The following is a 24203-nucleotide window of genomic DNA, read 5'->3' as shown; positions in this document are numbered from 1 at the left end:
TTGTAGAGATGAGATCTCACCAAGTTGCCCAGGCTGGTCTTGAACCTGTGAGCTCAGGCAGTCCTCTCACCTTGGCCTCCCAAAGTGCTGGGATTTTAGGCGTCAGCCACCGCGCCTGGCCAGAACTTCTTAATACATGTGACTCCATTTTGATTCTGACAATGTTTACGAATGTTAGCATGCATCAGAATCTTCTTCAGAAATTAATGACACATTTTAAAAATTTTCCGTGGGGGAGATTTTTATGTATCTTGATATCTCCACAAGAACATGCGTCACTACAGAGTTCAGGGATGCCAAGGAAGGTGAAACCCTGTATCCTGTTAACCAGCCCCTCCCTCGTTACCATACACCCGTCCGTAGAAGAAGCTTCCTGTGAGATCACATTATGGTGTGGTCTTCAGAGGAAGCAGAAGATCTGGTTTCTTTTGTGACTTGACTTTCTGAGATGCTTGGTTTTTATGGGACCATGGTGTCCTGTGTGTGACATCGGATCAGACTTTGCTATTTCTGTTTCCCTGGTGTTTTGGCAATTGATGTTCTTAAATCTCCTTAGACCATGTAAATATTTTATTTAAACAATAAGAAGTGTGACGCTCGGCAGAAGCTAACTGGGTATTTGAGGGTGGCCAGTTAATGAACACGCTTCACAGAGCTGGCAAGAGTGTTTCAAGTGTAGGGGAGGAAGAAAACCATTTTCCCTTTACCCTTCTAAGAGAAAGTATGGTAAAGGAGAGTAAACAGGTATGGTAAACAAGCGTGAGGTTTGTTGAGCAGCTTGCAGTAGGTGCCTTCTCCATTGATCCAAGTTCCTGGGATGTAGTCATCCTTCTCCCCTGTTAGGCCAGGGAGACACTCTTACAGATGGAGGTTTCCTTTATAGATGTACATTTCCCTCACAGAAAGGTAACTTCTCTTTCAGAGCGTCGCCTGTATCTGCAGTTTCTCAAAATAATCAGCCCAAAATAACCTTTAAGCCCGATGGCATATTTGGGGTGACATATTCTGTTCTGCATCATATGTCGGGGTGGCATTTTCGGGTCTCCTGCACGAGCAAAGGTATCTGTCTCCATCTGCACCCTGAGTAACTGGTACCAGGGCCAAACACCAAAAGTGCCCTTACTTTATATATTATGGATTAGGTTCCTGGAAAATCAGTTGTGATTTCCTCATGGTAGAGGGGGTTCTCTCCCTCCCTCTCTTCCTTCCTCTCTTTCTCTCTCTCCCTCCCTCTTTCCTTCTCTCTCTCCCTTCCTCCCTCTCTCCCTCCCTCTCTATCTCTCTCCTTTTCCTTCCCTCCCTCCTTTCCTCCCTCTTTCTCTGTCTCTATTTCTCCCTCTCTCCCTCTCCCTCCTTCCTTCCCTCTGTCCCTCCCCCTGCCTTCCTCCCTCTCTGTCTTTCTCTTTATCTCCCTCCCTCCCCGCCTCCATCTCTCCCTCCCTCCCTCTCTCTCTTTCTGTCTACCTCTCCCCCCACTCCTTGTCCCGGGCCTGCAGAACCCCTTAATCCAAACCCCACCAAGTACCCCCAGCCAGTAGGCGTTCATGGCAACAGGAAGACAGGGCGACTGGTGGTCTCATCTGTATCTGTTTTCTCTCTCCCATCTCCTGCATCCTTACCAGGTGAAAGTAGAAGAAAAGATCCAAGAGGTCTTCAGTTCCTACAAGTTCAACCACTTGGTGCCCAGGTAAGCGAGGGCGAGGGTTTCAGGGGACTTGGGAGAGCACCTCCAGGGGAGCCTTTCTTCCCTCCTCCCTAAGAGCTTCTCTGTGCTGGAGCATCTGATGTGAGGGGTGTTTCTTGACCTTGGGACTACCCGGATGTGCTTCTGACTCCAGCCCCTCCTCTCCATGTCGCCTGCTTAGAGGAGGTTCTCTACTCCCAGGTATTCCCTGGAGAAACCCCTCAAGGCCTGCGCTCTGAGGTCCCAGGATGGAGATAGGAAGTCCAGGTTCTGGTTTCGTTGTGGCCTGCCACGCTGGTGTTCACATGAGAAATCTCTAGTTCTTATTTTCTTTCTTTTTTTTTTTTCTTTTTCTTTTCTTTTTCTTTTTTTTTTTGAGTTCAGGCCTCACTCTATCATCCAGGTTGTAGTACAGTGGCACAATCACAATCACAGCTACCACAGCCTTGACTTCCTGGGGTCAGGCAATCCTCCCACCTCATCCTCCCGAGTAACTGGGACTCAGGTGCATGCCACCACACTCAGCTAATTTAAAAAAATTTTTTGTAGAGACATGATCTCACTATGTTACCCAGGCTGGTCTTGGACTCCTGGGCTCAAGCAATCTTCCCACCTCGGCCTCCTAAAGTGCTGGGATTATAGGCATGAACCACTGTGCCTAGCCTGCCAGGTTTTCTTTTTTGTATTGCACATTGAAACAGATGGAGAGTCCCAGAGGATGGCAAAGGATGGATTCCTGTGATGTAAACTATTATTTGACTGGAAAAACAAGAGAAGTTTGATCTTCTCCAAGCCTGGTCCTTGTTGGTAATCGTGTAGCCTATCACAAGGATGAAATTTCAAATGAGAAACATAATGCCTTTTGTTTTCCTTGGGGCTTAGCAAGTGGAAGTCTTGTAAGGCCTGTGAGGTCAGAATTTCTAAAATGTGAGTAATAAGGAGATTTTCTTATTTAGTTTGAACTTTTATTTTTTATTTTATTTTTTTGAGTCGGAGTCTCACTCTGTCACCCAGACTGGAGTGCAGTGGCCGCTCCCGGCCACCGCAGCCTCAACCTGCTGGGCTCTGGTGATCCTTCCACCTCAACCTTCCAAGTAGCTGGAACTACAGGCACATGCTACCATGCCTGTCTAGTTTTTGATTTATTGTAGAGATGAGGTCTCGCCAAGTTGCCCAGGTGGGTTTGAAACCCGCAGGCTCAGGCAATCCACTCACCTCAACCTCCCAAAGTGCGGGATTACAGGCTGAGCTACCGAGCCCAGCCTGAACTTTTATTTTTTCTAGTATTTTGCAGTATATCACATTAGAATTTCATTAGGTTATTTCATTCGTATAATAGTACTTCTCTTCCAGTCACAGATTGTTTCTTTTAAACCATCCTGTGTTACTGTGTTATATTTCCAACCCTCAGAAGTGATCAGTAGTCCAGAACTGTGTGTGGTCATCATTTGATCTTAATGATACAATGCGTTTCTGGCTGGGCATGGTGGTTCATGACTGTAATCCTGGCACTCTGGGAGGCTGAGGCAGGAGGATTGCTTGAGCCCCAGAGTTTGAGACTAGCCTAGGCAACATACTGAGACCTCGTCTCTACAAAAAAATAATTTAGAAAATTAGCTGGGTGTGGTGGCGGGCACCTGTAGTCCCAGCTACTTGGAAGGCTGAGGCAGGAGGATTGCCTGAGCCCAACAGGTCGGGGTTGTGGTAGCTGTGATCATGCCACTGCACTCCAGCCTGGAAGGCAGAGTGAGACGCCAACTCAAGAGCAAACAAACAAACAAACACAACACAAAACAAAAAATCTTTTTCTGCTTAGCCAAGGCAGAAAACGGTGGAAAAGACAGGTGCTTGTAGGGAAAGACAAGTGGGAAGGTTCACTGCGTCTTCCTTGCCTGGGGAGGCAAAGGAGGAGAATATCAGCTAATAGAGGTGCCTTTCCCCAAACGACTAAACTAAACCTCTGCCTTAGCCCAAAGCTGTGGCCTCAATAAAATGAATGATTCCCCTTGCCATGAGACACAGCTGGAGATTAGCGATGACGCCATGTATTTAAACAGCTTGGGAGCATGTGCTCTCTTGGACATAACAGTATCAACAGTCGGGCTCGGTGGCTCAGCCTGTAATCCTGCGCTTGGGGAGGTTGAGGTGAGTGGATTGCCTGAGCCTGCAGGTTCGAGACCCGCCTGGGCAACTTGGTGAGACGTCATCTCTACAATAAATCAAAAAATCAGCTGGGCGTGGTAGCACGCGCCTGTAGTTCCAGCTACTTGGAAAGCTGAGGTGGAAGGATGACTGGAGCCCAGCAGGTTGAGGTTGCAGTGGCCGGGAGCAGCCACTGCACTCCAGTCTGGGTGACAGAGTGAGACTCTAACTCAAAAAAACCCCTAAAAAACAGTATCCACAGCCACTTGGCTGCCCCCATGCACAAGCCGATTGGTTGAAGCTTAGTGTCTCCAAGTTGGCAGGACTTGGTGATGGGGAGGGACGTGAGTGATTGCTGTAGGAGGGGCTTTGTGGTCAGCAGCTGTACCCTGTCCCTACCCCCATGACTCCCCTGATTGGGCTGTGAGTCACTGTTGCTGCCTGGGCTCTGTGGACACAAATCCTCTGCACTTTTCACATGAGGAACCTTTCAGTATCTGACAATTCTTTTTAACCTGCCATCAGGATAGAGCCCTTGGACTCTTATTTTTAATTTTTTTGAGTCAGGGTCTTACTCTGTCACTCAGGCTGAAGTACAGTAGCATAATCACAGATCACTGCAGCCTGAAACTCCTGGGCTCAGGTGATCCTTCCTCCTCAGCCTCCCAAGTAGCTGGGACTACAGGCACCCCACCACACTCAGTTAATTTGTGTGTGTGTGTGTGTGTGTGTGTGTGTGTGTGCGTGTGTGTGCGTGTGCACGCGCGCGCGCTCGCGTGTGTGGAGATGAGGTCTCAATATGTTGCCCAGGCTGGTCTCAAACTCTTGGGTTCAAGTAATCTTCCTGCCTTGACCTCCCAAAGTACTGGGATTACAGGCGTGAGCCACTGAGGCCAGCTTGAAGTCTTTTATTCTTAATAATATATAAGGGAAGAAGAAGCTGTTATTTTCTAGGGGTGCCAGTAGGGAAAAATAAATAAGTGAAGTCCCCTGATTCATGGGTCATAGGTAAGATATGGGTGGAAAACAAAAATGTTCCTCTTAGGCTTGGTCCTCACAGAAGTAGACTGTACCAGAGCTCTAGGTTAGTTTCAAGAATCTCACAGTTTCCCATTTTTTCCCTGTATTCCATTTTTCCCTATAAAAATGAGTGTTTTAAAGGGTGCTAGTTAATATTGGCGATTATACATTTTGGCTGAATGGCTGAGTGTTATAAATTGGCATATTAACATAAGGTTGAAGCAAAGATCACCATTGTAGAATGAGCATCTAGGACATAAGAACAAAAGTGAAAATTTATCACAATTTTACATTATTGCCATGCTTTCAATAGTTAACATTTTGGTAGTCAGAATTTAAAAGCCTGGCAGTATAACGCAGGGAGTAGCCCACACCATCAGCTAGAGTGTGTGTTTGGTATTAGCAGTGAATCCAGATGACGTGGCTTGTTTGTGTTTCTGAGGTCCTGGTGCTGATCCGATGAGACAGAGTCACACATGCTCTCGGGGCCACTGACGGGCATGACCTGGGGGTGCCTGTGTGGATGCTGAAGTCAGCATTGGCCTGTTCAGTCTTCCCAAGCCAAATAGCAGATGAGGCTGAAATCTGAGTCCAGAACCAAATGTCAGTACGTTCTACAATGAACCCCTTCCCAGAAACGATTTTCCTTTCCTTAAGGCTGTGACTCTATCTGGGGTAAGGCAGTCAGTGCCAAGGAACTTTGTTCTTTTTTTTTTGAGTTGGAGTCTCTGTCACCCAGACTGGAGTGCAGTGGCATGCTCCCGGCCACTGCAGCCTCGACCTGCTGGGCTCCGGTGATCCTTCTGCCTCAGCCTTCCAAGTAGCTGGAACTACAGGTGCACACTACCACGCCCGGCTGATTTTTTGATTTATTGTAGAGATGAGGTCTTGCTGCCCAGGCGGGTCTCGAACCTGCGGGTTCAGGCAATCCACTCACCTCAGCCTCCCAAGGCGCAGGATTACAGGCTGAGCCACTGAGCCCAGCTTCTTTTTTTTTTTTTGAGTCAGGGTCTCTGTTGCCCAGGCTGGAGTACAGAGGCACAAACATGTCTCACCACAGCCTTGACCTCCTTGGCTCAGGCAATCCTTCCATCTCAGCCTCCCGAGTAACTGGAACCATAGGTGTGTACCACCACACTTGGCTAATTATTTTTATTTTTTGTAGAGATGAGGTCTCACTATGTTGCCTAGCCTGGTCTCGAACTCTTGGCCTCAAGCGATCCTCCTTTCTCAGCCTCCCAAAATGCTGGGATTATAGGGGTGAGCCACTGTACCCGGCATATTCTTAAATTTTTATAGTAACAAACACTGAGAAGCATTAAGTTGTTCTTTCTCCTCTTCCTACTCTCCTTCCTTTCCAATTTTATTTTATTTATTTATTTTTAATTTTTTAAATTTTATCTTAGAGACAAGGTCTTGCTGTGTTGCCCAGGCTGGTTTCTGACTCCTGGGCTCAAGCAATCCTCTTGCCTCAGCCTCCCAAAGTGTTGGGATTATAGACATGAGCCATTGCACCTGACCCCAAGGAACTTTGTGACAAAGCTTTTAATGGCTTTGGTTATTACCATCCCGCTTTCCCATGAAAGTTCATTCTTCTCTCCCTGTAGTAATTATTTTTGCCGTCCACACCCTTATGAATTTGCCCTTTCCCATGTATTACCTTGGTCTTTTATTTTTTATTTTTTTATTTTTATTTTTTTTGAGTTGGAGTCTCACTCTGTCGCCCAGACTGGAGTGCAGTGGCTGCTCCCGGCCACTGCAGTCTCGACCTGCTGGGCTCCGGTGATCCTTCCACCTCAGCCTTCCAAGTAGCCGGAATTATAGGCACACGCTACCATGCTCGGCTGATTTTTTGATTTATTGTAGAGATGAGGTCTCGCCAAGTTGCCCAGGCAGGTCTGGAACCCACGGGCTCAGGCAATCCACTCACCTCAGCCTCCCAAGGTGCGGGATTACAGGCTGAGCCACCGAGCCCGGTTTACCTTGGTCTTAATAAGAAACCTGCCAGGCAAGGTGGCTCACGTCTGTGATCCTAACAGTTTGGGAGCAGAGGGGAGAGGATTGACTGAGCCCAGGGGTTCGAGACCGGCCTGGGCAACTTGGCGAGACCTCATCTCTACATCTCTACAATAAGTCAAAAAATTAGCCAGGCGTGGTGGTGTGTGCCTGTAGTGCACCTACTTGGAAGGCTGAGGTGGAAGGATTGCCTGAACTCAGCAGGTTGAGGCTGGGGTGGCTGTGAGTGTGCCACTGCACACCAGTCTGGGTGACAGAGTGAGACTTTGACTCGAAAGAAAGGAAAGAAGGAAGGAAGAAAGAATTTAAAAAACCTGCAATGCATAAGCTATGCGTATACCCCTCTCATATATAATTTTAAAATTGTTTTCTGTTGAGCAAAAGGGACCTGGTGTGCCTGTCAGTGAGGAATATTGACAACAACCCTGTGCTGACAGCACCCTGGATGCTCAGTGTTAATAGTGGCTCTGAAGCCAGGATACTCTGGTTCTCAAAGCAGACATTTCCCAGGGGCCTGCTTTGCTTCCTTTTTGCCCTTCCTACGGGGGGGTGCTGTTTTAGAATTTCCCAAGTCTTCTCAGTTCTTACTGCTGCTCTTTCTAAGTTCTTACCTTCCTTCCCACCCCCCTCAAGTGGTTTATTACTTACGTGCTAGGTGCTTGCCTTTTTTTTTTTTTTTTAATTGGGGGGTCTCAGTGTCTCCCAGACTGGAATACAGTGGCACAAACGCGGCTCACCAAAGCCTCGAGGCTCACCAAAGCCTCGACCTGCTGGGCTCAAGCAATCCTCCTGCCTCAGCCTCCCAAGTAGCTGGGACTCGAGGCTAATACCACCGTCAGCTAATTTTTTTTATTTTTTGTAGAGATTAGTTCTTACTATGTTGCCCTGGCTGGTCTCAGATTCCTGGGCTCAAGCAGTCATCCAGCTTTAGCCTCCCAAAATGCTGGGATTACAGGCGTGAGGCACTGTGTCCAGGCTGGTGTTTACTTTTTGACTAGGGAGGCGCTGACTTTAGTGAACTTAGAAGGCTCCCAGGAGCCAGGATGGACTAAATTCCTGCCCTTCCTTCTGTGATAACTAGAGGCACAATTTTCAGGGGTGGCCCAGGTATTGGGGGAAGGAAGTGTGTTTGTTATCATCCCACTCTGCTGTATTCCTGTCTAGTCATTTGTTCATGTTATCACTCATTCAGCTGCAGTATCTGAAAGGTATCCAAAGGGCCGGACACTCTGCTGGGCTCCAGGAAGCAGGCATGAGCAAGGCTGGCTCTGGCCCCAGCCAGGCTCTCAGTCTCCTAGGGGAGGCGGACACTGGACATTGATCACAAATGCAGTTACCCGGGGGATGGGCCAAGAGAGAATCCCAGGGAGGGTGTGATTTTAGTTGGGAAGTCAGGAAAGGCCTCTCCAAGAAGGTGACTTTTTTTTTTTTTTGGAGTTGGAGTCTCACTCTGTCACCCAGACTGAAGTGCAGTGGCATGCCCCCAGCCACTGCAGCCTCGCCCTGCTGGGCTCCAGTGATCCTTCCACCTCAATCTTCCAAGTAGGTGGAACTACAGTCATGCGCTACCACACCCGGCTAATTTGATTTATTGTAGAGATGAGGTCTCACCAAATTGCCTGGGCGGGTCTCGAACCCATGGGCTCAGGCAGTCTACTCATCTCGGCCTCCCAAAGTGCTGAGATTATAGGCTGAGCCACCGAGCCCAGCCAAAGGTGACTTTTTAAAAAATTTAATTTTATTTATTTAATTTTTGAGTTGGGAGCCTTACTCTGTTGCCCAGGTTAGAGTGCAGTGGCAGGATCACAGCTCACCGCAGCCTTGACCTCCTGGGCTCAGGCAATCTTTTCACCTCAGCCTCCCACCATCCTTAACTAATTTTTTGATTTTTTGCAGAGATGAGGTCTTGCTTTGTTGCCCAGGCTGGTTGAACTCCTGAGCTCAAGCGATTCTCCCGCCTCAGCCTCACAAAGTGTTGGGATTAGTGGTGTAAGCCATCATGCCCTGCTGAAATGTCCCTTTCAGCTGGGACTTGTAAGGTAGGTAGGATGGATGGGAGTGATTTAGGAGGTGGTGAAGCATTCCTGGCAGAGGAAACAGCATGTGCAAATGCCTTGGAAAGAGCCAAGCTCAAAGCAGGCTTTGAGGCTCAAAGTGTGACTGTGGCTCAGGGAGGCCATCCATGAGGTGGAGAGAAGCAGGTGGGGCCCACGAAAGGGTCTCGAAGCCCCTGAAGGGCTCTCCCTCATGAAAAAACACCGGTCCAGGACACCCGTGCCTGTAAGTCTGTCCTCACCCTGCAATTCCCTCCTTAGCCAGTGGAAACCCGGCTTCCAGTAGCCGTCCTGGTTTGCCTGACTGCTCTGTGCGGCCACACAGATGCTCCTCCCCAACCTGCGCTGGATGCCCCAGAGGACCACCCCACCCTCTCCCCCTACCCACGTACCCCTCAACTCCCCCGTGAGCCATCGTGTCCTGCTCCACCTCACCAAGTGGCTTTGGGCCTGGATTGTTCAGGGAGGGGGAAGGCTCTAGCTTTTTCTGTTTAACTTTCTGCACAGAGGAACCTTTCCAGTAGGTGAATCGGGCGGACTGGTGAGGGTGCTGGTCAGCTCAGACTGCTATAATGAAGTGCCCCAGCCAGGGCAGCTCAAAGACAGAAGTGGATCCTCTCACAGCTCTGGAGGCTTGACGCCAAGGTCAGGGTGTCGGCAACCCAGCTTTTTCTGGGGCCGCAGATTGGCTTCGCCAACACTGTGTGCAGCTCCATTTCCCTGGCCTTCAGTGCAGGCCCCTGGCACATCCATCACTATGACCAGTCCACAGCTCTCCCGTGACCTTGACTTGTAGTTCCTGAGGAAACCGAGGTTGGCCCACTGAGTTTCCTATTTCCTCTTCCTACTTCAAAGACCTCTCTCCAGCCAGCTTCACGCTCTCACCCATCACTTCTGGCTCCAAGAATGTAGAACCCTTCCTTATTACCCAGCTCATCCAGCCCTCCCCCCTCCTCCTTGGGGACTTACCTAGGTGGGTTTTCTCTGGGCCCTTGCATTCCCAGCACCTGAGTTCCCTCTCATTCCCTGGGACTTTTGCTCCAGAGGGACTGAGCTAACTCACGTGCCATGGTGTCCCTTGCCCTTAGCCTGGCTCACTTGCGCCCTTCCACCTCAGCCACAATGCTCTTCTCCTTGGGAGGAGCTTCCCACCCTCCCCGCCTTCCCATGGCTGCAGAGCCCATAACCTTCCTGGTCTCAGCGTTGACCAGACAGGGCTCTCCCTGCAGTTACATACCGGTGTGTACCTCTGGTGGACAGAGCAGCACCTGCCCCTGTGCCAGACCCTCTGCCCACAGATGGGCTCTCCCTGTGTCCTGACCACTGGGCCTTCCTGAAGGAGAGACTGGGGCTGGCCTCCTCCACTTTATCACTTGCCCTCAGCACTGCTCTGCGCACTCTCAGATGTCACCAGCCGCACTGTGGCTGTTGTGTTTCTCAGCCTTGTGGCAGCATCTGCCCTATCACCTTCCCGAACTCTCTCCTCTGGTATGGCCTGTGATGGGATGCCCCCTCTGCCCTTCTCCTGAATATGTAAATTCTTTTATTTATCTTCTTTTTTAAAAAAGGAACGTATCTCACAATCAAGCTAATTTTTACATATTTATTTATTTTAAAATGTATTTATTTGGTAGAAATGAGATCTCTCTCTGTTGCTCTTGCCCAGGCTGTTCTTAAACTCCTGGATACAAGCAATCCTCCCACCTCAGCTTCTCAAAATTCTGGGATTACAGGTGTGAGCCACTGTGCCTGGCCTTATTTCTCTCTTTCTCTGGCTCCTCATCCTCCTGTGAGTCCTGAAAGATGGGTCTCTCCACAGTCCTGTGTTCAGATCTTCTTCACTGCTCTCATCTCCTCCCGCCGCGTCACCTGTCACCTGTGTGCAGATTCGTGGTTCCCCGTCTGTGTGTGTAACCTAAGCCGCACGTGCATTCCCAGCAGCCCAGTCGATATCCTCTCCCGAACACACTCCAGCATCCCAAAGTCCGCGTGCCAAGAAGCAGCGGGTCATGGGTCACCACCTAGTGAGGGCCCTAAGTGCCTCCCCTCGCCCCGGCCAGCCCCTCACAGCTTCTTACCCTGCTTGAGTACTCACTGTTGTCAGATGCTTTTTGTTGTTGTTGTTTAGAGGCAGGGTCTTACTCTGTGGCCCAGCCTGAAGTGCTGTGGATCATAGTTCACTGCAGCCTCAAACTCCTGAGCTCCAGTGATCCTTCTACCTTGGCCTCTCAAAGCGCTAAGATTACAGCTGTGAGTCCCCGTGCCCGGCCTCAGATACTTTTTCTGAAGCACAGTTCTGGTCATTTTTTTCTTAGCTCAGAAACCTTCAGGGCTTCCCCTTTGCCTGCTCAATTGCATAGAAATTCCTCAGCTAGCATCCTGCGCCTCTGTAAAAAGCTCTCAGCTGCTTTTTCTTCATTTCTCTTTCCTTCCTGTACTGCTGCCACGTTACCCCACCGGTTACTCCTGCTGCCTGCTCTGTCCCTGCTCTGGGTGAGAGTTGCCTTCAGTTCCCTGCAGCTGTTGAAACTGTGTTTTCTCCCTCTGCTGGGGCCACTCACCTCACTTCTACCTCCTCCACACACTCTGCCCTGAGCATCCTTCTCATGAGCTGCCCCTGCTCTTAGGTCTTGGCAGTAGTGTCTGTTTTTCCTTTCTGAAGCTTACTCGTGTCTTCTCTGTAAGGTAGCCATTTATGTACTCACCTTACTTCTGAATTGGAAGCTCATTTGAGGTAGAGACTGCATTAAAGATCTGATTCTGGTTTTAATACACAATTGTTGGATCGGCTCCCAGAGGAAGGTTCTCTTTTCTTTTGTAACGTAAAAAAGGTGTTTATAGAGCCAGGGTCTCGCTGGGTCTTGAACTCCTGGGCTCAAGTAATCCTCCTACCTTGACCTCCAAAAGTGCTGGGATGATAGGCATGAGCCACCGGGCTCTGCCTCTTTCCTTTTGTTTCTGTAGTCAGCAGTGAATGCCTTGACATTCCATTCTTTTTTAGCCTTCTGTCGTCACATGGGCCCCTTCTGTGAGGCTGGGAAGAAGTCAGCCTCCATTCTGTGTCCTGCTATGCAGGTGGTCACGGGCGGCACATTCCATCTTAGAGCCAGGCTTGTTACTTCAGAGCTGAGGGCAGTGACTGGCTGCAGAACATGGACACGATTCTCTGGTCTGCACCATGGGTCACGCATGGGAGGTGGAATTCGGGGAGGGATACCTGAGGGGCAGGTGGAAGCCTGGGGCCTCCAGTTCACCTCCGTGTCCCCCCGGCCCGCCCCACTTATTTATGCTGCCTTCCCATGCATATGTAACCTCTTATTTCTTGAGCACTGCAGGCATTTGAAATGGCAAATCCCTGCCATAAATAATCAAATATAGAACCTCCAATAAGTACAGACTTTGGAGAAGTGATCCCAGGAGAAGCAACTGTAACGGCAGTAGCTAGCAGAGGCAGGGTAGTGGTGAGGCTCAGATTTAGACTGCTTCCAGGACAGGGAGTCCGAAGACATCTATCCTTAGTTAGATGCCAGAGGAACTTTTCGCGGGTCCGCTGCTGCCTGGCTACATGTCCTCATCACAGCCTTTCAGTTAGCCGAAAGGCATCACCCTCAGGAGAAAACCTCACTTGAAATGTCAGCAGGTGTGATTTTCAGCCACTTGAGAGACAGTCAGATGAGGGCCTCTTTCTTCTTCTCTCTGGCTCAGTTGCCATTTGGAGCTAAAGAAATTGCTGCTTACCCATGCAGGGACCAAGGGGGGACATCCTAAAGCTGAGGGTTCATGCATGGGCACTTGTGTGTGTGCACGTGTGTACACATGCATGTGGTGACTGCATAAGCTATGGGAATGGGCTTACATGCTGTCTGTCTTTCCAGGCTTGTTTTGCAGAGGGAGAAGCACTTCCATTACCTGAAAAGAGGCCTTCGACAGCTGACAGATGCCTATGAGGTAAACTCATGGCCAAGTTACCAGCCATGTCTTCCTCCTCTTCTATTGAAACGGGGAGGGCTATTGGGACTCACCTGTTGCAGACATGTTCTTGGTAGTTTGTGGCTCTGGTGGGAGGCAGGGTGCTGTTACAGAGCTGGGGCCCCCACTTCTGGAAGGGCAGGACCCATCTCTTCCAGAGCCAGGGGGCACCCTGTGTGGTGGGGCCTTCTCCCACTATTGGATCACGGCTGGGGGCATTCATGTGCTTTCTCCTGGGCCCCCTGACAGCTAGACAAAAGCTACCTGTTCACCCCTCACCGTTTGCCCAATAAACTGATCTAATTTTCTGATTTCTTTTTTTATTTCTCTCTCACGTTAACATTTGTTAAGAATTCTTGCCCAAACCTAATAAGTCTATATCATGATGGTTAGAAATTTTCCAACTCCACCACTTCTTCCAGTGCATTACTTTTTTTCTTTTCTTTTTTTGAGGTGGGGTCTCACTCTATTGCCCAAGCTGGAGTGCCTGGCATGATCACGGCTCACCACAACTTCTACCTCCTGGGCTCAAGGCAGTCCTTCCACCTCAGCCTCCCAAGTAGCTGGGACTATGGGTGCATGCCACCACACCCTGCTAATTTTTTAAATTTTTGTTTAGAAATGAAGTCTTGCTGTGTTACCTGGGCTGGTCTTGAACTCCTGGGCTCAAGCAATCCTCTCACCTCAGCCTCCCAAAGTGCCAAGATTACAGGCATGAGCCATTGAGCCCAGCCTGGAAATCCAGAATTTTATGTAACTCTCCTAATAAATGTTGCAACCAATTTCAGTTAAACAGGTTTGGCCTGTGGGCTCTGTTAGTTTTCAATCCTTGCCTCAAGTCCACAGTGGTTAGGGTCCAGTCAGCCCTCATACAGTTCATACCAGAGCAGCTAACAATTTACAGAATGGTATGTTAAAGCTCACTGGGCCTTCTCTCAGAAAATCCCCATAATTGTTCCATAAGATGGGTCAGTCTTGATTTTTTTTGAAGGTAAAATGAAGTAATTTTCTTAAAGGCACACAGCTAATAAGAGGAAGAGCTAGGACCCAAAGTGTGGCCACAGCAGTGTCCTCAGTGTCTTCAGCTGCCCACCAGACTATCCCCTGGGAGCAGGTTAGCCACAGCTCAGAACATCAGCACATTTTTGAACAGGGAAGCTGGGTGAGCGGAAAGAGCACTGAATCGAGAGTCTGAAAACCTAGGTTCCTATCTCAGCTCTGACATTTACTATTTTTGTAATCCGGAAAACACTCATCTCTGCACCTTGTTCATATATTTTTAATTTGTAAAATGGGAGCAGTACTAATACCCACCCTGCCTGACCTTGAATGCTCAGTAACCACTTAGAACCTGGGTTAAGATCAAGATCTGTCCACACATCGTCTCTGGAAGCCTGTCCCAGCTTCCCCAGGCAGAGTTAGCCAGTATCTTCCAGGTGCTCCCTCGAGACTTCGTTTCTGCCATGACAGCATTTATCCAGGTGTGTGTGTGTGCACGTGTTATGTTCTGCCTTGTTCCAGAAAGACATGTGTATGTGTCTTATCTGGTACCTTCTTCCCCTGCAGATAACCACGCATTCTATATTCCAGGAATGTCAAGGACAAAAATGAGATTTTTTTATCATGCCCCCATTGTCTAACACAGTGCTTGGCACAGGTCGATACTCAGAAAATATTTGTTGAATCAATGATTGAGTTAGCCCAGGAAATCCCTTTCTGAGAACACATACCTCCCTGGGCCCATACTGACTGCCTAGTCTTCCTTAGATGCCAGCTGAGGAGGGACCCGTTGGGTTCAAGGTCACCTTTTCTTACCACGGTGCCTTTTCTCACAGCTGCTGGCTAAGGCACAAAGCAAAACGTCCTTCATTCACTGCTTGTTATTCGGGCAAGGGTGCCCTCCTCCCCCCAATAGGCTGCCAGGAGTAGGACAGATGTGGCCTTGTCAGCAGCGGCTTGGCATAATTTTGAATAAGGGGTGTGTTGTCCTTGTCCCTCTCACAGTGTCTGGACGCCAGCCGCCCATGGCTCTGCTACTGGATCCTGCACAGCTTGGAGCTGCTAGACGAGCCCATCCCCCAGGGCGTGGCCTCAGAGTGAGTCCTGTTTGTGGAACCTGGCGTTCCCTGAAATTGTATTTTGAGTTTCGGGTTCTCTTTGTTTCTGTTTTATTTCTTTGGAATGCAACAAAACGAGCGCTACCCCTTGCCCTTCTCACGAGCCCTACCCCTTGCCCTTCTCACGACCCCCAGCCACTTCCTGTACCGCCTCCACTGTAGAGGCCTGGTGGGTAGAACAAGGCTTTGAACTCCAGAGAGAAGGATTCTGGTTTCTTCTGTGACCTTTTCTTTTGGCTCTTGGCTCTGGTCTCTGAGAAGAGTCTTCATCATCAACTCTCAGAGACGTGGTTTTGTCAGAAAGCAAGCGCCAAGCCAGGGAACAAAACACATCTTTGCCTTGCAAACACCTCCACGGAAGTTCCTCCTCCTCAGCGCTGGGAAGGACAGGGCAGCTCTTGGTGGGACAGGATGTATCACTGGCTTGGTGTAAAGTGCTGTGACTCACAGTTCTCTTCAACCCCTCATTTGTGATCAGAGAGCTAAGCAACTGAGCTTCTTTCCCATCTCCTGGCACAGATGGCATTCTCAGCGTGGCACCTCATTCTCAGAAGCTCATCACCATTTATGTCTTTTCTTCCTTTTTTTTTTTTGAGTTGGGGTCTCACTCTGTCACCCAGGCTGAAGTACAGTGGCACGATCATAGCTCACCGCGTCTTCAAACTCCTTGTCTCAGGCGAGTCTCCCACCTCAGTCTTTTGAGTAGTTGAGACTTACAGACATACACCACCACGCTCAGCTTTTTTTCTTTCTATTTCTGTAGTGATGGGGTCTTATTATGTTGCCCACGCTGATCTAAACTTCATGACATGAAGCATTTCCCCCACCTTGGCCTCCCAAAGTACTGGGATTACAGGCATGAGCCACCGAACCTAGCCACAATTTATATCTTTTTTTTTTTTTGAGTTGGAGTCTCACTCTGTCACTCAGACTGGAGTGCAGTGGCTGCTTGCGGCCACTGCAGCCTCAACCTGCTGGGCTCTGGTGATCCGTCTGCCTCAGCCTTCCAAGTAGCTGGAACTACAGGTGTGTGCTACCATGCCCAGCTAATTTTTAAAATTTATTTATTGTAGAGATGAGGTCTCGTCAAGTTGCCCAGGCAGGTCTTGAACCCCCGGGCTCAGGCAATCCACTCACCTTGGCCTCCCAAAGTGCTGGGATTACAGGCTGAGCCACTGAGCCCGGCCCACAATTTATATCTTAAAGAAGCAAAAACGGGTCATGACTTCACTCTCATGGGTACCTGGGACAGGAAGGACAGCCAGGAATTGGATCCAAGAGCGGCATGTCCTTGGTGGCATTTCGAGCTCATCCTCTGCCCCTGGGGTTCTTGGAGGTGAGGTATCTGGGGAGGGACTTTAGGCAGGTTCCTTTCTCAACAGCACAAGCAGGCAGCCGTGCCAGGATGCAGGGAGGCCAGCCGGGGGCCCTGCTCTGGTCCCAGTGCTTCTGCCTGGGTCACACTGTCAGGTCAGAAGAACAGAACTGTACATTGTCTCATTCATTCTGTCTTAACAATAACCTCTCATTCTCGCCTTCCTGGGCAGGGTGTCTTGTGATGGGTGTGGACCGGGAGCATAATAAAGAATTGGGCCATTAACCCTGTGATATGCAGGATGCTTTCCAAGGGAGGGATGCCTGAGTGTTAGATCGTCAGGGTGCTGCTGTAAGCCTGGGAGCTTCCAGCACTGGTCGTGTTTCTGCAGGAGTAGGAATTTCATTGTCAGAATAAAGGCCCACGTGCTTCTGAAATACCAGTTGGGGGCTGGGACTGTTTGGGAAGTTTCCCTTCCACACCTACACACTCAGGAGGTACACTGGGAGAATGAGAAAGTCGTGTGAGAAGAGAGAGAAGAAATGGGAGCTTCTGTGCATGTGAGAACAAATGCCCCATGGAGGAGGACACACACCGTGGGAAGCAGAAGACAGGCCAGGGGCTTCCGGGTGGAAGAACTTGGGCCACAATCAACTGAGTTTTTTTAGGTTGTATAATATAATTGATGTTTTTTTTTTTTTTAGATTGGAAAATGTAGTTTATTTAGAAAGTAAATTAGAGAAGAGATTCACCTCCCCAAGGTGGGGGAACGGGCCAAAGCTTAGGAAAACATGGCTGCCATAGCCCAAAGAGCCACGTGACCTGACCAGAGTTTAGCAAAGCAATGACCTGGTGGTTTAAATATATATATATATATATATGTTATATATTTATTGAGACAAGGTCTTACTCTGTCACCCAGGCTAGAGTACAGTGGTATGATCATGGCTCACCACAGCCTCAACCTCCTGGGCTCAGGTGATCCTCTTGCCTCAGCCTCCAGAGTAGCTAGAACTACAAGCAAGCGCTGCCATGCCTGGCTAATTTTTTTTGTTTTTTGTAGTGACAGGGTCTCTCTGTGTTGTCCAGTCTAGTCTTGAACTCTTGGGCTCAAGTGATCCTCCTGGCTGGTCTTGAACTCTTGGGCGCAAGCAATCCTCCTGTCCTGGCCTCCCAAAGTGCTGGGATTACTGGCATGAGCCACCACACCCAGCCATCAATAGTGTTTTATAGTGAAGGAACCTGAGAACTCCCTTCCTTGCCTCTCTTTCTTCCTGCTTCCCATGGTCTGTGTCCTTTTCTAAGGACATAAGTGTCAGAATTACTTTTGTGGCAACATCACATAGGAAGAGAGGAACCCTTTAAAGGGCTTTTCACAGTCAATGATTGGAAATAACTTGAATATCAATAGTAAGGAAAGCTTTAAAATTCACAGTGGGCACAGTGACTCCTGCTTGCACTTTGGGAGGCGGAGGAGGGAGGATTGTTTGAGCCTAGGAGCTTGAGACAAGCCTGGGCAACATAGCGAGACCTAGTCTCCACAAAAAATAGAAAAATTAGCCCAGTGTGGTGGCACATACCTGTAGTCCCAGCTGCTTCAGAGGCTGGTGCAGAAGGATCACCTGAACCTGGGAGTTGGAGGCTATAGTAAGCAATGATAGTGCCACTGCACTCCAGCCTGGGCAACACAATGAGATTAAGACTCATAAATAAAAATGAATAAATAAATAAAGTTTAAGACAATTATGGTGTAGTACATACAGTGAAATACTATATAACCATTAAAAACTTGTATATATAAATGTGTATATTTTATGTAATAATGTATATAGAGAAAGGTGAAGAAGTAATTTAGAAGATTCAACTTTTTTTTTTTTTTTTGAGTTGGAGTCTCACTCTGTCGCCCAGACTGGAGTGCAGTGGCCACTCCCGGCCACCACAGCCTTGACCTGCTGGGCTCCAGCGATCCTTCCGCCTCAGCCTTCCGAGTAGCCGGAATTACAGGCATGTGCTACCACGCCCGGCTAATTTTTTGATTTATTGTAGAGATGAGGTCTCGCCTGCCCAGGCAGGTCTCGAACCCGCGGGCTCAGGCAGTCCACTCACCTCAGCCTCCCAAAGGCGCAGGATTACAGGCTGAGCCACCGAGCCCAGCTAAGATTCAACTTTTATAGATTAAAAATATAGATGATTGCACAGAAAAAATCAGAAGGATACATACACACATAGAGTAGTTATTTCTTAGTGGTGGGGTTAAAGTTGATTTTTAAACCTTCCTTTTTATGCTTATTTGCATTTTCTTAAACTTCTGTAGTAGACTTTTATTGTTTAATAATTAAAAGAATGTTTAAAATGAGACCATGCACAGTGGGTCGTGCCTATAATCCTAGCACTTTGGGAGGCCAAGGTGGGAGGATGCTTGAGTCCAGGAGTTCAAGACCAGCCTAGGTAATATAGCAAGACCATGTCTCTATAGTAAACCAAAAATTAATTGGGCGTGGTGGCATATACCTTTAGTTCCAACTAGGGAGGCTGAGGCAGAAGGATCACCTGAACCCAACAGGTCAAGTCTGTGGTGAGCCGTGACTGTGCCAGCAGACTCCAGCCTGGGTGACAGAGTGAGGGCCTGACTCAAAAAAGAAGTTTTTAAATTAAAAAACTGATTTGTCTTCATTTCAAGAACCACTTGATGGTTAACCACTGGAAGTTTCTGTTTCACAGCTGCCTTAAAAGTTTTACCTGTGGTTCTTTTGAGCATTGATTTAATGAATTTTTAAATAATTACTTATACTTGCAAATAATGTATCTTGTTTTGTGGCTAACTGGCAGTTAATTCTAGGTACAGGCAACATTTGTTATGAACAGACCTTGTAGCTCTGACCTGTAAGGAAATAAACTGTTTTCAGTAGCAATCTTTTTTTTTTTGAGTCAGAGTCTCACTCTGTCAGCAGGGCTGGAGTGCAGTGGCACATCCACGACCACTGCAGCCTCGACCTACTGTGCTCAGGTGATCCTTCCACCTCAGTCTTCCAAACAGCCATGTGCCACCACTCCCACCTAATTTTTTGATTTATTGTAGAGATGAGATCTCGCCATGTTGCTCAGTCTGGTCTCGAACCCCTGGCTCAGGCAATCCTCTCGCCGCCGCCTCCCAAAGTGCTAGAATTACAGGCTTGAGCCACTGCTCCCGGCTTTCAGTAGCAATCTTAATGACTTCTATAAAAATATGGGGATTTTTTTTAACTACATGAAATAGAACATTGTCTTTTAATTTATTTTGCACAGGAAAAAGACATGCTTTGAAATGTGGTCAAATTTTTTTTGCATACAAATATTATGGTGACCTAGAAGCAGAGTGCAGCTCTGGAGTGTGCTTATTTTCCCATCCTCTCTCTCCTTTGCCTGGACACTTGGGTCCCTTACACGTGCACAAAGGTTTCTGTCACTTTCCTATTTTGCACAGGGGTCATGCTAATCTGCTCCATATCATTCCAATTCTAGTATTTATGCCGCCACAGTGAACATCTGTCTTTCTGGTGTCGTTCACTGTTGTGCTTCTGTTTGTTTAGGGAACAATATGAGAAGCTGGGTTCCCTCTAGTGGACGAAATTGCTTCTGTTGGCTCCTGTGGCTGCTGACCAATGCCAGCAAGGCTGGATTGTTCCTACTGGTCTCAGAGGTTTCAAGAGTGATATATTCATAGAGAAAAATTTAGCTTGTCTCCCTTAAGAAGCATTATGCACAAATTTATGCGTTTACATAAAATAAATTAATAATATTTTAGAACCAGACTAAGAACATTTGCTTTGCTTAATGGTTTTAGCACAGAAGGAATCTTCCTTTGATGAGAATTCCATGCTTATCATCGAAAGCGGGTTCAGTGAAACAACAGAGCAAATGAAAGTCCTGGGGAGACACCTCACTGTTAAAGTGAGGTTTTTCGCTTTTGTAAGATCTTAAGATTGCCTTTAGGCTGGGCACAGTGGCTCATGCTTATAATCCCAGCATTTTGGGAGGCTGAGGCAGAAGGATTGTTTGAGTCCAGGAGTTTGAGACCAGCCTAGGCAACATAGTGACACCTCATCTCTACAAAAAATCAAAAATTTAACTGGGCATGGTGGCGCATGCCTGTGGTCCCAGCTTCCCAGGAGGCTGAGGCAGGAGGATCGCCTCAAAAAAAAATTGCCTTTAATTTAAAAATCCTTTTAGCACATTGCAGCTCATAAAATGTTTCTAAAGATGAATTCAAGTTTTGATATTTCAGTGTTTCATTATTTCCCTTTCAAAAGGTTATCAGAAACCTGTCCCCTGAGTAGCCTAAATATTTTTCCTTTCCATTTTTGGATATAGTTTGTATGTTTCCTTACCTTCCAGTGAGGACACCATATCTAGGCCTTGGTCTTCTGGGTATTGTTTTTGGCCAGGTGCTGCTGACATCTAGTGGGTGCAGGTCAGGGATGTTCTGTAGGACAGTCCACGCAACAAAGAGTTACCGGGTGCCAGATATCAACAGGGCTGGAGTTGAGAGGCTCTGATCTGAAGTCACCCACTTTAGATGTGACCACATTTCCCAAAGGCAGCCATGCAGAGGACTGCCAGTGCTTGATACGTAAGTGACCTGTCCTGTTCTGTAAGCAACCCCTCTCCTGGAATCCACAGGAGTGCTGCCTGCCTCACCTGTTCACTGTTGTACCGACCTAGGAGGGAGTATTCCTCTCCATCGCATCAAGCTGAAGCTGTTTTACAGTTAGTTTACAGAAGAAGCCTGGCATGATGTCAACTCATGAATCTTGCATTATTATTATTATTTGAGTTGGAGTCTCACTCTGTCACCCAGGCTGGAGTGCAGTGGCATGCTCATGGCCACTGCAGCCATGACCTGCTGGGCTCAGGCGAACCTTCCAAGTAACTGGAACTATAGGTGTGTGCCACCACGCTTGGCTAATTTTTTGATTTATTGTAGAGATGAGGTCTTACCAAGTTGCCCAGGCTGGTCTTGAACCCCTGGACTCAGGTAATCCTCTTGCCTCGGCATCCCAAAGTGCTGAGATTACAGGTTTGAGCCACCATGCCTGGTCTATTTTATTTTTTTGAGTTGAGGTCTCATGCTGTTACCCTGGCTGGAATGCAGTGGCATGATCATATCTCACTGCGTCAAGCGATCCTCTTGCCTCAGCCTCCTGAGTAGCTGGGACTACAGATGTGTGCTACCATGCCTGGCTTATTTTTTAAATTTTTTTGTAGAGATGAGGTCTTGCTGTGTTGCCCAGGCTAGTCTTGAACTCCTGACCTCAGCAATCTTTTAGCCTCAGCCTCCCAAACTGCTGGGGTTATAGATGTGAGCCAATGCTCCTGGCCTGAATCTTGCATTTACATCCACTCCTAAGCCATATTGCTCAAGGATGACTGTTCTTATTTCCAAAGCTATATTCTTTTTTTTTCCTGCCCAATTGTACAGAACAAAGCTACAATCTCTATATATAATCTATATAATTTATTTCAGGCCTTACTCTGTCTATGGTAGCCTATTTTGGTGCTGAGGTTTTTTCCTAAATCTAACCTAAATTCTTCTTGCTGCAGCTTAGCCTCAATTGTTATTTACTAGAAAATTTGCATAGTTGCCCTTTTATACTTGAAGATTTTTTTTTTTTGAGTTCGAGTCTCATTCTGTCGCCCAGATGAGTGCAGTAACTGCTCCTGGCCACCTCAGCCTCAACCTGCTAGGCTCCGGCGAGCCTTCCGCCCCAGCCTTCTAAGTAGCTGGAACTACAGTCGTGCACTACCATACCCGGCTAATTTTTTGATTTATTGTAGAGATGAGGTCTCACCAAGTTGCCCAGGCGGGTCTCGAACCCACGGGCTCAGGCAATCCACTCACCTCAGCCTCCCAAGGCACGGGATTACAGGCTAAGCCACCGAGCCTGGCTTACTTGAAGTATTTTTTTGGGTAGCTCCCTTGCTGTGATTGTCTGTAATATTAAGCCTTTTAGTACTTTTTAAAAAGTAGCCATGTTTGTAGCTCTAATTGGAATGTGCTTTGAATTGGAAAATAGAGATTGGAACCAGCTACAGTTCTGACCTATACTGTGGTTATGATGCCCTGAGCAAGTGGTTTGTTTTTGTTGTTCACAACTCATAGGCCCTGATCTCTGGTCCTTTATCTGCTGTGTTTTAGTCATTTTCCATCTTGTAATTTTTGTAGAGACAGGGTTTGCTCAGTTGCCCAGGCTGGCCACAAACTGCTGGCCTTAGCTGGGCATTGTGGCGCATGCCTGTGGTTCTAGCTACTTGGAAGGCTGAGGCAGAATGATCACCTGAGCCCAGCAGGTTGAGGCTGCGGTGGCCATGAGCATGCCACTGCACTCCAGACTGGGTGACAGAATGAGACTCCAACTCAAAAATAACAAATAAAAACTCCTGGCCTGAAGTGATCCTCGTGCCTTGACCTCCCAAAGTGTTGAGATGGTGTGAGCCACCACACCTGGCTCATTTGTTTTATTCTTATTGGCTTCTGATCTGTTTCCTTGCGCGTATTATATTCTTGACTTATTTTCATATTTACATGATTTTGAATTCTTCATCCAAGTTAGTGACAGTGATGTTTAGAATTAACCACTTAAAGCCAGGTACAGTGGACTGTAGCTTCTTGGGAAGCTGAGATGGGAGGATCCGTGGAGCCCAGGAATTCAAGTCCAGCCTGAGCAACATAGCAAAATCCAATCTCTTAACAAAAAAAGAATCAACCATTTTAGATAAATCTTCAATTACCACCTAAAAGGCTCAGTGTAAAATCCTTATAAGACTGAGGCTGAAAGTGCCATCATTGGTATGCTAGCTTCTTTCCTTCCTTCCTTCCTTCTTTCCTTCCTTCCTTCCTTCCTTCCTTCCTTCCTTCCTTCCTTCCTTCCTTTCTTTCTTTCTTTCTTTCTTTCTTTTTGTTTGCTACTCTAGCTTTGAACTTGGGCCTCTTACAAGATTTATATACTCTTTAATGATCGAATGATAGAGCATGGTGTCCAGTAGAACACTCTGTGATCATGGAAATGTTCTGTATGTGTGCTGTCTAGTGTGGTAGACACCAGCCATGTGTGGCTGTTGAACACTAGAAATGTGGCTAGTGTGATGGAGGAGCTGAATTCTCCATTTTAACTAATTTAGACAGCCTCGTGTGGCTAGCGGCTACCGCCTGTTGGCCAGTGCATTATGGCCTATGTGGTCCCCAGTCCAGGAGTGTGTTAGAAACGCGTGGGAGTGTGTTAGAAACGCGTGTCTCAGGCCCATCTGGTTCTGAGTAGAATAGGACCCACAGGTGATTTCTGTGCACACTCACATTTAAGAAGCACTGATACTTGACTGAACACTGAAGTCTTATGGGGAGTTATAAAAAATACTGATATCTGTGTCCCACCTTCAGCGCTTCTGGCTTAATTGGTATTAGGTGTTGCCTGGGCATTGAGATGGTTAAAATTGTGCAGCAAAACCAAGTGGTGCTCACGCTTTGTGTGCATCTGAAAATGCAGAAGCCCCGGCCTGGCTCTGTCCTGCATCAGCCATCCTGGGTCTCCGTGTTTCTATTCATCTCCACAGATTCTGCTGCACATGTTTTGGGTTTGAGAATCCCCAATCCAGAAGATAGTTTCCCACTTTGTTGGTATCACGCAAGCGAGAATGAAATGCCTTGCTGATCTTAAAGAAAATCGATCTATTACAGTTTTCAGTCCATTTTATTTTATTTATTTTTCTTTTTTTTTTGAGTTGGAGTCACACTCTGTCGCCCAGACTGGAGTACAGTGGCCACTCCCGGCCACCGCAGCCTCGACCTGCTGGGCTCTGGCGATCCTTCCGCCCCAGCCTTCCAAGTAGCCGGAATTACAGGCACGCTACCA

General features: G+C 47.8%; 1 protein-coding gene across 2 annotated transcripts in view; it reads left to right on the top strand.

The window, feature by feature from the left end:
* The window catches only part of FNTB (farnesyltransferase, CAAX box, beta), an 82470-nt gene that overhangs the window by 21422 nt on the left and 36845 nt on the right, over nt 1–24203 (top strand). Inside the window, exons 2-4 of one of the 2 annotated variants that reach the window (XM_008070462.1) lie at nt 1623–1687; nt 12792–12864; nt 14890–14981. In XM_008070462.1, coding sequence (XP_008068653.1) covers nt 1623–1687; nt 12792–12864; nt 14890–14981 — 230 coding nt within the window. Of the gene's footprint in view, nt 1–1622; nt 1688–12790; nt 12865–14861; nt 14982–24203 lie in introns of those variants that run through there. The other variant, XM_008070463.1, reaches the window with a different exon arrangement.

Source organism: Carlito syrichta, unplaced genomic scaffold (genome assembly GCF_000164805.1).
Source record: "Carlito syrichta isolate Samal-C Ts95f unplaced genomic scaffold, Tarsius_syrichta-2.0.1 Scaffold313438, whole genome shotgun sequence".
NCBI lineage: Eukaryota > Metazoa > Chordata > Mammalia > Primates > Tarsiidae > Carlito > Carlito syrichta.
Note: the sequence above shows the minus strand (reverse complement) of the source record. Positions and strands in the feature narration are given on the sequence as shown.